We start from the raw sequence: 17,032 nt of genomic DNA, 5'->3' as shown, positions 1-17,032 counted from the left end.
AATGAGCGAGCTGCGGGGAATGCCGATCAGTTTTATTGGCTTTTCTTCTCCTTTGTGCTACCACATGCATCCAGAAATATATTGCCTTTTTGTGGATATTTTGTGCAATCACTATCACTATAGGTATAGAGTACTATTTGAGCTTTAACTATATAATAGTTCATAATAATTTGGTTGTGACAGCAGATTGTGAGGAATACTTTAGTAACACCAGTGACAGCTGACAGCTTAGTAAAAATAAATATAATATCAGGAATACATTTAAAATGAAACAAACTCTGTGTGCATATTGTTGTGTTTTGATTATTCACAGAAAAAGTTGTTCCCTTCCACTAAACAATATTTTTTTCGTTTATTTTTTCAGGATGGCAACCTGCAACAAACATGCAGTGTTTTGTCAGGAAGGACACTGGAGATGAGCAGTCTGGTTCTTGCATCTTTCATCTTCATGCATCTTTTATTTCAGCACCAAAGAACAATAAAACTATAACCAACACAAAACCAACACTGGTGCTTTGCTCAGTTAGTCAGTATCTATCAGTCTGTAAATGCGTCAGTGCTTCTCCTCCGGTCTGTTTAGTCCTTTGCAGGCTCCCAGTCAGCTGCATGATCAGGATTAGGTTGTTTTGTGTCCTGTCCTGGGCAGTGTCTCCTTCTGTGTAATTTAGTGTCTTGTCCTGTGTAATGAGGGTCTTGTGTCATTAGGTGTCTTTTGTGTCCTGTTCTTTGTGTCCTGTCCTATCCATTTCTGTGTTAATGCTTCAAAATTGCATGTGGTCTGATAAAACAACACATCAACTAACAGTCTGAGTTTTTTGATCATCATGTAGCACATAATTTAGCAGAATGTATTTGTAGAATAATCATTTAATCCAATATTAGATGTTTTGAAAACATCACAAACTGGAATGTTTTCTCAGCACAATGACATATCCACCTAGGGCTACATAGTGTTGTGGTAATGCCAAGGATTTGCAGCCACAAATCGTCTGTCACAAGTGTAGTTGTGGGACTATCTGTTGGTTAGTCCATGAAAGCCGTAGTGGGATAATTTGTATGGCAGAAAGTCATGATTAACTATCAAAAGCTTGTGGCAAGTTTAAAAATATTCCAATAGCATATTCATTACTGCTTAGAGCAGAGTGGATTTTATCAACAAGATGAAGGACGGCCATATCTGGGGTGTCGTTTTTTTTTCACTCGACTGATGATCAGACAGGATGAAATGAGGTTCCAGATGCTCAGAATTCTGTTAAACACCCAATTTTGTAGAACCTTTGAAAAATATGCAGAGGCAGAAGGAGCGACAGACGACCAGACTGAAGGAGGGGAACTACTTTAACTACTTTAAGATCTAGCCAAATTACTTTCCAGCGATTCTGAGGCTACATATGTCAATGGATTGATAATTGAAGGACACAGCTTAGCCAGCAGAGGTGAACTAATCTTATTGTGATCTGCGGCTGAATTTCTCATCTTGGCAATTATATCTATGACTCCCTTCTTGGTAGGTGAATCAAACCATGTTAAGAGCCATCAGTGACTAATGTCCTTAGAAAGGGATGAGCCATCATAAGGGTCAGTGTACTGTATGTACTACTGTGGAGATGTTGAGGAGTCTCTTCTCTTGTTTAGAAGCTGATTGATGACTTTCCATGTTGTTTTGATAATGATTGAGGCTTCATTGAACTTGTAAGAAAAGCATTTCTTTTTTGTTATTCTCAATAAATGGGTACATTTCAGAAAATCTTTCAAATGGCTTCAATCAAAAAAAAGGGAAAAGGGAAAAAAATGGAATTATTAATACATTTCCTGGATAATTTACAGTGTTTGCACTTAGTCCCCATAGTTGCAATGTTATTTTACCTAAGGAACTAAACTACTGAACAATGTGAGGTTGTGTTGTGCAGTTAATGGAACAACTTCAAATCAGAACGTTGAGAGTACTCAGTCTAATGAGCACTTCAGCCACATAACCCATCCAGATAACATTGATCATAGGAACAAGATAACATTAATCATAGGAATAATTACAATACGGCATCCAAAGATAAAACACACAGCGATCTATTTAAAAGTAATGTTTATTTTGCACCAGATCTCATGAAACATTCTTGGTGCCAAAGATAAATTCCAAGTTATGACATAGTGCATCTCAATAAGATGGTATGCTCCAAAAACAAACAACAAATACATTACAAAAAATGAAAAATATCTCATTTATCACAAACTGATAACAACCAAATCAGAATATCAACACCAATAAAAGCACAGTTCCTGAAGTAAAATTTTGAATACTCTAAACACAAACAACCTGTTATCTTTAAAAAGACGGGGGGAGAAGGGGGTGGAGGGGGGGTCAACAACAACGACAAAAAATTATACAGTAACTTGCAATAATGCTTCATCTGGTACAGAAACGTAAGTACATCCAATCTCCCAGCGCCACTCATGCCTCTCTCACACACCCACACATATAGTGCTGATATACAAACTAACAAGAGCCAATTTATCATGAATCCCATTACCACAGCATTATAAAATACATTAAAACCAATTACATGTAATAAATACCAGAGAAAGCACCTTTAAAGCTGAAATGTGTTTAATTGATCAACTGACTGTGCAACATCCATATAAAAAAAAGATCCAATAAAAACATGATTAGTAGATCGGCGTGACTAATGTACAATGATTAAAACAATCATCAAATCACTACATTTTTTTTTTTCTTTTTTAAATCAAGGATGTATATATATACACAACGACTCTTCAACGGTGGAGTCCCTCACACTTTAAGATCCCACCGTAATGCAAAGGACCGTATTAAACTCATGATTAAGTGTCTCATACTTTATCATAATTTTAATTTGAGAATGAAAGAATGTCTTCAACCCAATTATGTAAACAAAGCCAGAATTGGGGCGATCTTGGCAGCGCAGGCGACACTTTACTCAGGTTTTGAATTGGGCTGTCAATACATAATTTGTCATTTAAGCGACAAACTGAGTGGCTTACTCTATTGGGAAGAGCTCCTTGTAACAGTATTTCACTATACCAAATCAGATTGCATTGTGATAACCACATATGGTGCCGGTCTGGTAGGCCAATAGAAAACTGACATCCCCTGTCAAAATTCACATGCCTACGGCAAATGTTCACTCAAAATAACCAAAAGTTATTTTTCTCCAGTCTTCCTGCAAACACTCTGTAAAGGGTAGCTCAGGCTGCGCTCGGTAGCATAAAAAACATTTTGAATGACATCTGCTAGCGAGCCCGAGCTACCAAAATGTAGAAAAAGTTCTTTTAGATCATCTTCACGACAGATTAGCATGCTAAAAATCTCAAAACAGGCACAATGATGCTAGTAAGTTACAGCAAGTACGACAAGAAAATCGGACCCCAATCCTATTTCATCACTGCTTCTTCGTCTTTTGTCGCTTTTTCTACCATTGGCCATTTGGCTAGCACTGCCACCACCTCAACTCAAACTCCAACTGGTCAACTTGCACAACACTCGCCCATATTTTGTCACATCATGAAATGAGCTCTACACTGAGTTCAATGGGGTTTTTAACGTTGGTAGTGTATTACAGGTTCAACTGGTTTGCCAAAGACCGTGTGCCCTTTGGACTGAAGATCATCACTCACAGTTAAATTTGTTTCTAAATGAGAAGCTTTCCACTACAGCATCACTCTTTCTATCCAATATATAAGGTTATATAGATCCCAAACAATTCCCTCTCTGCTCAGTCCTTCCAGGAATTTGCAGTTTTTTGATCTTCCGATTTACATTATTACCATTCTCTGCAAATAGTGCAAACAATTGGATTTTTCACCGATCCACACAATTTATCTTCTTTTAAAAAGAATATGGGTACCTCAATTACCTATGTCAGAGTCTTTGTGTGTGTCTAGCACAGCACTTGTCACGCAGATCACTAAAATTTTGCCCACCGACTCAGTCAAGCATGACCGGATACAATCAAAGGATAACTCTGCAAAATCCTGGAAGGACTGTCCATTTGCTATGTGCAAATTTGTGTGTATTCACAACGGTTCAATTGTTACAGTCATTGCTTTGCTGTATATATGGCTTCTGCTCATTCATGGCTCCTTTTTCCCTTTATCCCTATATGGTCAGGCACTGCTCCCTACCCACTATAGTGAGAGTAGGTAAATATCTCGTTTTTAACTTTTAGTGTGTGATATCACCAAATCCTGGTGACTGAATACTGAATAAGTACTGAATATTCTGAAGGCCACAGATTATTATCCATATTAAAAGATATGAATCTAGACCTTTTTGTGATCCGTCTTCCATTCATTCAAGAAAAATACATGTTTGGTCTTGGGGAGAACACGGCGTGATGAATGAAACCAGTTGCTTTGCTATGACAACACAAAATGAAATTCAGCTTTGTGTTGAAAACTTAAATACTCGACCAGTCTTTTGGTTTGTTCATAATTAAATTTATGGAACTGGGAGGCCATATCACTTCGGTCGGACATCATCAGCACATACCACTTTCCTCTTTGTTTCTCTCCTTTCGCTCCTCTTCTCGCCGCTCCCATTTAGGCTAGCTCTGCTTTGGGGTCACAGTTTGGTTTGGCTGTGCTTTGGATGCAGTTGCAGTTGCAGTTGCAGTTGCAGTTGCAGTTGCCGTTGCAGTTGCCGAGGAAGAGGATGTGGATGAAGAGGAGGAGGAAGAGGACGAACTCCACCGGGTCTCCACACCTGTACTTGTCATCTTGAGCTTTCGGCGCTTTGCCAGGGGAGCGTTGTCGACGCTCTTCAAAAAGAAGCCTTCTCTCTTCCCACGGTTGAAAGCCTGGTGTGGAGGGCAAACGACAAAAGAAGAGGAAAGGACGACAGGAAGAAATATATTAAGCGAATGCACTTAACATCTGTTTCAAGAGCTTTGAGAAAATGTGGTTCACAATGCCATGCCTTACCTTGTAAGTGGCATTGACATAGGTGCGGACAGTAGGCCCACTGGACTCCAGCACATCTGGAGTGCACAGTGGAGTGGTGGACATGGAGGCTCCGCCCTGCAGCCAGCTGTTCTCTTTCAGGTCAGACAGCTTGAGACGGCTCTCTGGATCCACCGTCAGCAGGCCTAAAACCACAGAGGGACGGGGTAAGGTGTGGACCAATTACAAAGGCAAGAGGACAAGGTGGGAGGCGTACAACCTAAGAAGCAGAGTTGCAAAGATGGGGTGTGGAATAAAAACATTCCTAAATGACAAATTCTAAGAGCAATGGGAACTCCCTAAACCATCCCACTGCTACTTTTACTGAAGTACACACGCCTCCAATCAGCCTTTAGAAGCTGAGGCCACCGTCCTGCGCATAAATGTGGAGCTGTTAATTAACATGCAGTGGTGCTGCACTACAAGCAAGGTCTCCTCACATCGAGCTCACTGATTACAAATGCATACTTATTACATTCCCCAGAAGGGCAAGCAGAACCTCTCTGAGGAAGGGTTGAATATTGTGCAAAAAGTCATGTAGTGTGCCCCTAACAAAATGTTCAAATATATTATGCCATTTTGCTTCCCTTCTACAAAGCATTCGGTTAATTTCAACTGGTGTACCTTTCACAAGCTCTTTGGCCTCCTCCGACACGCCCTTCCACGCCTCCCCAGCCAAAGAGAAGTCTCCCTCTTTTATTTTTTGCATGATATCAGCGGCGTACGATGAGGTCATCCCGCGCTGCTCACTCTGAAATGGCACCTGGCCTGACAGCATGGTGTACTGATGAAAAAACACACACACACATTCTCATTACTACCACAATTATCCTAAGTCTGATGTGACAGAATCAGTGGTTTTAGTTGAAATTACCAGGATGACCCCAAGACTCCAGAGGTCACAGGCTTTGTCGTATCCTGCGCTCTCAAAGAGCTCGGGTGCAGCGTACTGCAGTGTGAAGCAAGGAGTCTGCAGGGGGGCGCTGCCTGCAGGGCACAGGCGGGCAAACCCAAAATCTATCACTTTCAGCACTGAGTCTTCTCCCTCGTCTGCAAACAGCACGTTCTGCAAGGCAAACAGAGAGAACATCATTATCCCGTCTTATTTTTCTTACCTTTCACACTCAGTCCGCATTTGCTTTTTGTATTTTACATGGGAGGTGCATTTTCAGGGATGAGGAGTGCGTCATTTAGGTCAGTGATTCTCAACCTTTCTCATATCACGGATCCCTAATTTAGTAGTGCCACGGACCCCCGTTTGATGAGATTATGTCTCTCGACTCCAAATCTGAGAATATTTTTATTGTCAGTTATGATTTCGTGCAGAATTCCGTGACTATCTGTATTGTAGGTACAGAGATAACAGTGAAACTATGATCAACACAGTCATTCTTCTACATTCTCTAATTGTGTTAAATTCTTGTAAATGAAATAATGGTGAAGTCAACAATTCATCAGTTTACTGGGGACCCCCTGGAACTCCCTCAAGGACCCCTGCTGGTCCCCGGACCCCACGTTGACAACCACTGATTTAGGTATTAGGGTGGAGTCTAGTTACGTCAAGCGATAGCCCACCTCTGGTTTGAGGTCTCTGTGCACCACTCCAGCCTCGTGCATGAAGCTGACTGCGGAGACCAGACACTGTAACAGCTGGCTGGCCTCCGCCTCGCCAAAGAGCTTCTTCCTCTTGATCCTTTCCAGCAGCTCCCCGCCTCGCAGGAGCTCCATCACCAAGTAGGTGTGGTACTGAGAGAGAGGGAGATGCACAAAGAGAGAAGGGGGGGGGGGGTTGTGATGATAATGTGTTTTGTTGTTGCACATTACCCAAAGGGGAACATCGTCCATTTTAACAAATTTAATATTATTCAGAAGGATACACAACATGACTGATGAGACACTGCTGTCTGCTCATGCAACAAAACAACTTCTATGGGGCCGCGTCATCACGTAATATAAAACAATTGCCTTCCAACAAAATTTACCATCTAAATAAACGTGTCACAATCTGAATCTCTTTTATGATTCAGCGCGGTAAAACCTCGCATGGATCTGGAGGGGATTTATCCATCTCCTTTGACAGCGCTCACATAAACAAAAATGAATCCTGGAAAACAAACTAACTCAGAAAGGTAAGGCATTGTTTTCTCGCGTTACAAGAGTTTATTGTTCAAATAAAAGAGATTCAGATTGCAACACATTTATTTAGATCGCAAATTTTGTTGCAATGCTATACTCCCTTCAATTTCACATTGGAAGGCGGATGCTTTATACTGTGATGACAAGGACCCCTAGTGGTTTTACTGTGTGTTGTTGATCAATGCACAAGCATGAGCAGGCGGCAGTCAGTCATGTTGTATATCCTTCTGAATAATATTACATTTGTTAAAATGGCCGGTGTTCCCCTTTAATATTCAGCATTGCAGAGTTTCCAGGCTTGCATTTTATGCCATGTCACTGACTGTACATGTTCTATTCCTCTGCTGTACCTGGTCAGTGTAGACGTCATACAGTTTGACAATGTTGGGGTGAGCCTCACATTGCCTCAAAGCAGCAATCTCCCTCTGGGTGTTTACTTCCATTCTAACGGAGCCAAAAGAGACATTAGAAGTTAACAAGGACATTCTGTGACTATCAAACAGTATAGTGATATAATAACACATGTTAGAGCACACAGAAGCACAAACATGATGATAAATCACCTTGATTTAACAGTGACACACAGCGGTCTACCAAGATGGAGTACCAGTGCCTCCACTCACCTGCGGCTGACGATCTTGACGGCATAATCGTGGCCACTTTGCTTGTGTCGGCATTTCCTGCACACAGAGAAGCTCCCCTCGCCCAGGGGTGGCCCCTGGAGACACAGCTCATAGCTCTGGAAAAACTGGGACTCCTGAACAGAAAAAGGACAGGATTAGTCAAGCTCAAATTGACGGGGGAAATAACAATTCTTGTGCAACAGGATATGGCTCCCACCACTGCACTGTAAAGACTTTCTAATAAATCAAATTTACTCTGGCATACATCAACAAATATGTGACACAGCCTGGCAAATCAGCACTTACGGACCTGACAAGGATTTTATGTTTATGGGGGAGCATGTTTAGATCTATAAAAGGATGCATCTTGCACTTAAAGTCAAATGAATCAGTCACAATGAAGATGAATGAAGTCACATGAAAACGTTACGACCTTTTGCTGTGAAACTTTGGTGAATAAACTTGGCAGCTTTCTCTTCCCTTTCCTCTTTGTCCATCCCGCATGACCAACACACTTCTGAGCCCTTTTCAGATGCTTATTTTACACATGTATAAATTGCATAAGGGCTTCAACTGAACACAAGCTAGTTGTGCAAGATTGCTTTTCTGAGAAAAAGCGAAAAACGGCCACTTACACCCAAATCATTTAACAACCCTAGCCAAAAACAGGGTGATGCAACTAACCTGGGTGAGCCAAAACACGTCACATTTTGTCCAGTCATCAATTTACCTAACCACTTGTTTGCACCAACATCCACGCTAGATCCATACCTCTAACATCGCACTCCGCTGGACAGAGGCTGAGCCTGGTCGATCAGCGCCGATCTGGGATTCTATGAAGTCCCCCATGACCGCGTTCTTGTTGAACAGGATGGAGGGAGCAATGAACGAGTAGCCCTAAAATTGCAGAGAAGAGATGTTGGGTGTCTCACAAGGCAGCCTGCTGTGACCGTGGAATTACTGTAGTGTGCATTTGAAGGGTTTCATTCCAAAACGCTATATATCCATTTCAGGGAAAAATAAATAAACAAATGCTACCTAAAATTCAGTCAATATTACACTCAAAAACAGAAAAACAGAGCTATATTTTAAGCAAAGGCATTAAGATGACTCAAAACTATAAAACCCATGAAACCCATGATATGCTTGATTTTAATGCTGGCAAACATTTGTCGATATTTTCAAATGGTGTATACAGAATTTTTGAAATCACACTGTTCATTTGTCGTTAGTGAGGACTGACCTGGAACAGGCGGCCCGTGCTTGGGGGCGTGCTGGCTGGGGAATAGACAGGATCCATCCCAGTAAACTCCTCAGCAAAGTTCCCCACATCAAGTTCACTCTTAAGCTCTGGTCTGAACGGGCTCGCCACCTTCTTTTCTGCCAGGTCAGCCCAGTTCAGTCCCTGTGTGAGGAAAAAAAGCAGATGGGAATAATGAGATAAGAGAGCTGTGTGCTGAGAGTTGTGTGCGTGTGTGTGTGTGTGTTTGGGGGCTTTTCTAATGGATGAGAGGAAAGAGAAGACAGGAACAGGAGCAGAGGATGGCAGGTGAGGTCAATAGCACCTTGAAGAAGGCATGTGCTTTGATGTCTTCAGCCCCTCGCGGCCCGGAGCCCAGTCTCCTGTGGGGATCTTTCACCAGCAGCTTCCTCAGCAGGTCCTGAGCGGTGGCTCCAATCATAGAGGGGAACGGGGGCTCACAGCGCAAAATACGTCTGTGGGGAAAGCAGAGGGAAAGGAAATAATGGGATGACTGCACATTATGTTAACATAGCACCCTCATAACCTATTACTGAATTCAAATTAGGCTGCGAGCTTTACTTTATGGAAAGGACACATCACATTTATTATTAACACAACTGTATTTTCTGCTGGCTGGATGAATAAGTGAAAGGAGCCTCCAGCACAATGGCTGGCATCATTTTCATGAATTGGAGAGTAATAAAGGTTAATCAAAGATGGGAACGGTACACAAGTGAGATGGAGAGGGAGCCGAGCCCTGCACTCACTTTGACACCTCGCTCTGGGAGTTTCTCTCTCCCTCCAAGGTAAACGGAGACGCTCCGGTCAGCAGCTCAAACATCAGGATCCCGAGACTCCACCAATCTACCGACTGAGGAAGGTGACAGGTGGAAATTACAACCTGGACTGTCTGTCCTGCTACTGACTGCCTTCTATCACCAAAAAGGTTACAATCTCCTCTTTCATTTGTGAGTCACCAGACCTGCAGCATTTTCAATTTAAGCATATAGGTCCAAACGCTAAAGTGGATGGATCTCCCCGTCATCCTGAAACTTCAAAACCTGATCTTTACACATTTACACATCACCATGCAGCTCCTGACCCGTGACACCTTTAAATCTGTAACAATGACACAACGATTTGAACCCTGAAAATCAGTGCTCACGGCCTTGCTGATATTCTTTTTACCTTGCCGTGGCCGGACTTCCCCCTGATGATTTCTGGAGCCATGTACTCGATGGTGCCACAGAAAGAGTAGGTCCTTTCCTTCTGCATTGAGGGGAAAGGGAAGACACTGTATGTCTATAATGACAAATCTATGAATCAATTCATGATTCTGATGGCTATAACCGAGAAGACACATTCCATCACACACACACTTGAGAATGTCTGCATGCACACACATTCTGATGGTTCGAATTTGTTCATGCGTTTACAAACCTCCTCTTCCAGAAACTCTTTGCTGAGCCCGAAATCTGTCAATACCACATGTCCTTCGCTGTCTAGAAGGATGTTTTCCAATTTGATGTCTCGGTACACAATCCCAAGCTGTACACAACACAGTGAATACTTATCAGTTACATACATGGTAAATGTAGTAAATTCTTAACAGCACATTGGTAAACATTTACACAAGCAATGAAGACAACACTTAATGAGATATTCAATGTGAATGAGAAATTCATTAACAATTGGTTATTTCCATTTATCATGTCATCTTTTCAATATATCTGAGCCCAAAACAATGTGTCAGAGCAAACAACTGCCCAGGCAGTAACACAAAGTTCAGCATGAACCTTAGTGATAACATGACCTCAGCGAATGAGAATACCGCTCATCTCCAAAGATACTGTTGTTTTGTGAGTTTAATATAAAGATATCCAGTGAAGTTTTAGCCATGGAGTAATTCGCAAAGTGTGTATTGCTGGTGATTAATGTACAAGCTGCAAGAATCTATTATCTCCAAAAACCTTTGCCATGTTAATTTTTAAGATTGATTTTGCTGCTGTATTGTTTACAGCCATTTTCTGGTTTAAGATGTCATCTGCAAATTACAAGCCCTTAGGAAACATTTCCATGGGCCGGCCAAGTAGTAACAACCTCTTCATTGGAATTAGAGTTATCCAACTTGCTAGATTCCAAGAGAGAATCTAGTTTGCTGGCCCACTAGTTATAAGTTATGGACTAATCAACAAAAAACTAAAGAGCATTCAAATGCCCTCAGCTCAACCTTGAAAATGTAGTTTTACCTCCCTTCCATATTGTGGTTTGTGCACATGCTGGGAAAACGCACGATAAATCACTTTTAATGCCACATTTTCTTCTTTGCCTCATTAGCTCCAAATTTACAACTGGTTGTCAAAAGTGTCATTGGGCATCTTTAATGATCTAGAGTGTTTTTCAGGCAGTAAAGTGAGAGTCCAGAGGCGGACGGAGGTTACAGGGTTGAGAGGAGAGACACCCACCTTGTGCAGGTGCTCCAAAGCCAGGATTATCTCCCCAATGTAAATCCGCACTGCCTCCTCACTGAAGTGATCCCGCTGGTACAAATGAGTGAACATCTCCCCTCCGCTCACATAGTCTATACACACAGACAGATACACAGGGCGCTTGAATAGACGTATACAAACACCCATTATACACAAAAGGCCAACAGACAGACACACACAGTAATAGACGCATACAGAAAACACCTATTCAGCACTTCAAGATTGAGACCAGAATGCTCCACATTTGGGTCCAGTGACCCAGCGCTCACCCAGGATGAGATGCAGTTTGCTCTGCGTCTGAAAGGCATAGTGCAGGGTGACCAGGAAGGGAGACTGGCGGATGTGCTCCAGCACCTGCCTCTCAGTGCGAGTGTGTTCTGTCGTCTTTGCCTTTTGAACGATAGCTGCTTTCTTCAGCACCTGGGGCATTAATTAGGATCTTCCATCAGTATCTATAAATCCCACCAGTACTAAGTAGACATCAACAATGGAGTTGGGTTTAAAGACCAGATGAAGTGAAAAATAAGAGTTGTTAAGCAGTGTACATAAGCATATGGCAGTGTGCCTATGAGAGAGTTGTGCTCAAAATATTTTTTCCTGTAAACATTCAAGTGAAGGGTGGCTTAGTCAGCCTTCACTCTGAGGCGGAACATTTTGATTGACATCTCTTAGCAAGCTTCAGCTGCTGTGCTGGAGGGTGACATATATACAAAATTCTGTCATGTTGTCCTCAGTTGTCCTTAAAAAAAAAAAAAAAGATGCAAAATGTCCCCACTAAGTTGCAGCTACTATAGGAATGAAATTTGTTCATCTAAAACCATCTTTCAACACTGCCTCTTTGTTTTCCGTTGCCCGATCCCCAAACACTGTGTAATTTGGCTGGAATTCATCAATGCGATGCACCCTCACGCTGTTCAATTCGCATATCTCCAGCCCATATTTCCTTTTCAATCAGACACTCTTGTCGTGGAATGAGCTCAGATTGTCATTTCATGTGGTCTTTAAAGTAAGATGCCACCCTCAGTTTTGGTCCTTTAGAAAAATGCAACAGTACAGTTTGGTATAAATTAGCATAAAGGGAAAGGGATGCATGATTTTATCAGCAGAGACTAAAGCATCTAGTCCCCCTGTGAAATCACCAGCTAGGAAAGTGCATAATTACATCAAAATTTCAAAAGGTAATTGGAACCTGTACAGACAGGAAAAAGCTGTGACTTTCAGCAAAAACATGTGAATGTGTTTATAGGGTAACATAACATTTTAAATAGGTTTCTTAGCTTACATTACAGCATTGCCCAATATTTTAGCTTTCAAGCTCATTACACTAAATGCAATATCACAGACCAAAAGCCTCACCTTCATAGCGTATAGCTGGCCTTCATCATGACCGCTGTTCTTCCTGACCAAAAACACTTTTCCATAAGCTAGACAAAGACAAAAAGAAACAATTTCTGCAGTCACACCAATTACTTCTATTAACAAAGTCATACAAGTAACAGCCGAAAACAGACACACCAACATAAAGTGTCTTACTCAGGTGTGGGGCCACTGTGAGTCACCACAACAGGTTCAGCAGGTGCATAAACTGCACAAGTGTCTGGAGCTCTGCCATACAGATGGAACAGTATTCTTCCACACAAAATTTAATCGTGTGTTGTTTTGTTGATGGGAAACAGCTTCTCCGGCCCTACTCAAGGATCTCCCATAAGTATTCAGTTGGGATGAGATCTGGCGACGGAGATAGCCATGGCATATGGTCTAACCACTAACCATTCAGATACCATTCATGATATGCAACTCCCCAGTCAGGGTATGAATGTGAAGAAGTGCTTCACCACAGGATGAAGGTGATCAGTCAGAATAACTTAACACTTTGGGTTGATTCGACCTCAACATGGCAGGAAATGCATCCCATCTGCTTTCAGTATACTTTATATCACAATTTCTTCAAGTGTTTATTTAAGTTTGGCTACACCTGAGGCCATATATGTGTGGACGCTTCATGCAGATACTTACCTCCAGTACCCAACACTTTGAGAAGCTCAAAGTTCTCCATGCCGACCCTCTCAGTATGACCTGTGAGGTTAGCTAGTGGCAATAAACAATGAAAACACGTTAAAGAAAAAGTAGAAAAAAGAAGAATATTATATTTCAGCACACAACAAACTGTCCCACGCACACTTTTTCAATCCCGAAGGCGAAGGACAGACAAAATTCAAAATTTCAACAATACTAGAGCTTGAGTATGAGCCATGAGCCTCTCACCAAATAGCCTTGAACAGCCTTCAACTTTATGTAACACTAATCAAACCTCAAAGTTGGCAACACACAATCAAACTTAGGTTCCTGTTTTCAACAAAAGTAACACATACAAATTAGGGCACAGGTTTGTATGTAAAGTGTCTTCAGGAAGTATTCAACCCCCCTGCCTTTTTCTGCACTTTGAGGTGTTGCAGCCTGAATTTAAAATGGAGATTGTTTTTTGTGAACAATCCACACAAAATACCCTATAATTACAAAGGAAACAAATTTAACTTTTTGGACTTAAAAAAACCCAAAAAAACTTTATTTTACTAGGCAAGTTACTTAAGAACAAATTCTATTTAGCCTGGCAAGAGTATAGCCTCTAGAGGGAATAAAATAAAAACTCAGTCATACAATCGTTCAACATTAAAGGACACCACAACAAACAACAATACCATTAACAATGGGCAGTAAAACACAAGGAGAGAGGGGAGCAAAGGGAAGAGAGAAAAAAAGAGGGCAGCACACAGAATGCAACACAGTATAAAAAATTGCACTCATTGCAAATTTGCAATGAATACAATGCAAATTTCACGAATGTATTGAAACTGAAATACAGAAATATCTAATGTAACTAAATATTCAACCCCTTGAGTCAATACTTTGAAGCACCTTTGGCAGCGATTACAGCTTTGAGTTTTCTTGGATACATCTCAGCTTGGCACATCTGGATTTGGGGATTTTCTCCAATTCATCCTTGCTGATTTGCTCAAGCTCGGTCAAAGAGGGCATCTGAACAGCTATGTTCAAGTTCTAAATTTTCAATGGGATTCAAGTCTGGAATGGCTTCAGAACAAGAATGTGAAAGTCCTTGAGTGGCCCAGCCAAAGCCGAGTGTTGATTTAGCTTCATGCTTAAGGTCATTGTCCTGCTGCAACATAGATCATCGCCCCAATCTAAGGTCTTTTGCAGTCTGAAGCTGGTTCTCACGAAGCTGGCTGTTATTTGGCTCCATTCATTGCTCCCATTAGCCTTGTAAGTCTCCCGGTCCCTGCTGCTGAAAAGCCCCCCACAGCATAATGATGCCACCACTATACTTCATTGTAAGTGTTTGATATGCGGTGAGCTGTGCCCGGTTTCCACCAGATATAGCACTTTGCATTATGGCTGAAGTGTTCAATTTTAGTTTCATGAGACCACAGAATATTTTGCCTACATACTCTCAAGAGTCTTCCGCGTGCCTTTTTGCAAAACTCCAGGTGTGCTGTCATCTGCCTGTGATTCCCTGTCCTTGCCTAATCGTCTAGTGTGAGTATATTTACAACTGAGACAAACAAAAATCTGTGAAATCCATCGTTAGGTGTGTGATGCAATGTCTGTGTTTTCAAAATTGGTTAGGATTTTAAGAGTTTTCCAGTTTGTTCCAAGCCTACCAGATGAACTTTGCCAACCATCGGTCCCAAGCCAATCAGGATTTCCCCTCTGATTGTGGTATGGGCAAATCTGGTGTAAATCCTCCCGATAACCGATATCCCGATATCTAGTGTGTCCCCATATAGACACATGTGCGTATAAATCATGTCCAGTCAATAGAATTGGCCACAGGTGGACTCCAATCAAATTGTAGAGACAACTGACGGAAAGCAAAAGGAATATGGATGCACCTTAACTCAATTTGTCACTGCAAAGGGGTTGAATACTTGTTAATTAACGCAAAATATTTCAGCTCATAATTTTTAATGAATCCATTTTGACATTGTTGGCTATTGGATATTGGTTATTATTATGAAATCCTCATCTGATCCATTTTGAATTCAGGCTGCAGCACCACAAAAATCGGACACAAGTCAAGGGGTTGAATACTTTCTGAAGGCACCATGAGTGCCTTATAAATAAATTATTATTATTAAAAAAGATAAATATTATTGTTGACACACAGATGCACTGAAACCTTTGCACATGGCTGATGAAAGAAGATCTTGTTGTCAACCATCTACTTTATAGTAGCAGATCATGTGAGCCATACTGAAGGCCATCAGGTGTCTAGTCCATGGTCTACATGTGTACCGTGTTTAATAACAAAAGGTATACCTGACTTACCATTGGTAATCTGATGCTTGACGGTGCAGGCTTTTTCATTCGTTTTTGCATCGGAGTCATCGCTACTATCAGAAGCGTCCCCAGGCATACCGAAAGTAGGCTCTATCTACAGACTCTCTAAAATGAACTGGCTAGCCAGCTGTTTGGGTATTTAAAAAAATGTTACACTATTAACGCTCAGCCAGGAAAGCTTTATTGCATTATGACGATTTACAGAGATTAACAAAATGGTCTGGCTGTTGTGTTTTCTAAACAATATCGCTGCTCTAATTCCCTTGCCTTGGACATCCTGGTGTTTCGCATTAATGTTAGCTGTCTTATCTCCAACGATACCGGAGGACAATAATGGCCGAAATCAATCAGAAAAGGCAGAGAAGTGTATAAAAATACTAGGTTAACACTGCTAGCTGGCGTTAGCTAACTTTATTTCAACCTTACAGAAAATATCACCAATGCTGAGAGTGACTATGTGGCTAACGTTAGCATTAGATGTTTAACATTAGCCATTATTTTCCATCCATGTAAGAACACTACTCATTACTGTTTGACATAAACGTCTGATCAAAACAACGCGTAACGTATTAGCTAGTTAGTGCGTAAATAAATACCCCGCTTGTTAGCTAACGTTATTGTTACGATCAAACAAAACATGTTACATAGCTAGCTAGCTGGTAATGGTTAGTAGTAAGTTAGCAAACTAGTAGCTAGCTATACCTAGCTAGCGAGTCCCTGCTGTAGTTGCTCATCAAACTTTGTAACGTTAACGTTAGCTAATGTTTGGTTAGCACACTCAGTTAGCTAAGTTAACTAGTATCCTGAGATGTCAATTACAAAATCCCCTGGTTAACCAAGATCATGTTGGAAAAGGCCAGCTTGGGTAGTTCCTTATCCTGTTTCTACGGGAATCAAGTTCATGACTCACTCATGTTGAAAATAATGCACCTCACTTTATATTTTGTCAGCAGCTAACTGCTAATGCCAGTTTCCCAACGACTGGGTGCGTTCAATACAACCTGGGCGACGGTCCGTCACGTGAACCAACAGGACCCATGCGGGCGGAGCGAAGTTGGTCGAGCCCTAGCTAGATTACCTCCCACTTCAGCATGCATTTCCTATTTACATGGATCACCATTTTTCATAACACAACAAACACGTTTTTCTATGAATGTAAATATTTTTTTGGTATAATAAATTCTAGACAATTAGTGTCGATACCTTCACTA

General features: G+C 41.4%; 1 protein-coding gene across 3 annotated transcripts; it reads right to left on the bottom strand.

The window, feature by feature from the left end:
• Window positions 1-2,068: 2,068 nt before the first annotated feature.
• rps6ka4 (ribosomal protein S6 kinase, polypeptide 4) lies at window positions 2,069-16,803 on the bottom strand. 3 transcript variants are annotated; one of them, XM_071901054.2, is made up of 19 exons: window positions 16,757-16,803; window positions 15,810-15,948; window positions 13,482-13,553; window positions 12,822-12,889; window positions 11,735-11,885; window positions 11,442-11,557; window positions 10,417-10,524; window positions 10,165-10,245; window positions 9,744-9,847; window positions 9,299-9,449; window positions 8,977-9,138; window positions 8,505-8,630; window positions 7,734-7,867; window positions 7,461-7,554; window positions 6,550-6,720; window positions 5,849-6,040; window positions 5,599-5,758; window positions 4,957-5,120; window positions 2,069-4,832 (listed from the first exon to the last, which is right to left on the bottom strand). In XM_071901054.2, the coding sequence occupies exons 2-19, from the start codon at window positions 15,895-15,897 to the stop codon at window positions 4,581-4,583; spliced, it is 2,394 nt and encodes a 797-aa protein (XP_071757155.1). In that variant the 5' UTR covers window positions 15,898-15,948; window positions 16,757-16,803; the 3' UTR covers window positions 2,069-4,580. The 3 variants fall into 3 exon arrangements, with proteins under 3 accessions (XP_071757155.1, XP_071757154.1, XP_071757156.1); XM_071901053.2 differs by having other exon boundaries at window positions 15,810-16,791; XM_071901055.2 differs by having other exon boundaries at window positions 10,165-10,242; window positions 15,810-16,791.
• Window positions 16,804-17,032: the final 229 nt, after the last annotated feature.

This window comes from Centroberyx gerrardi, chromosome 11, assembly GCF_048128805.1.
Source record: "Centroberyx gerrardi isolate f3 chromosome 11, fCenGer3.hap1.cur.20231027, whole genome shotgun sequence".
Classification (NCBI taxonomy): domain Eukaryota; kingdom Metazoa; phylum Chordata; class Actinopteri; order Beryciformes; family Berycidae; genus Centroberyx; species Centroberyx gerrardi.
This window is presented reverse-complemented; position numbering and strand designations above follow the sequence as displayed.

Bases quoted from the DNA above. Each gene is read 5' to 3' on its own strand.
- rps6ka4 (XM_071901054.2), bottom strand. From the start codon at position 15,897: ATGCCTGGGGACGCTTCTGATAGTAGCGATGACTCCGATGCAAAAACG. The intron at 13,554-15,809 runs GTAAGTCAGGTA...TATTGCCACTAG, and splicing joins CAAGCATCAGATTACCAATG to CTAACCTCACAGGTCATACT. The intron at 6,041-6,549 runs GTGGGCTATCGC...TTTGCCTTGCAG, and splicing joins ACAGAGACCTCAAACCAGAG to AACGTGCTGTTTGCAGACGA.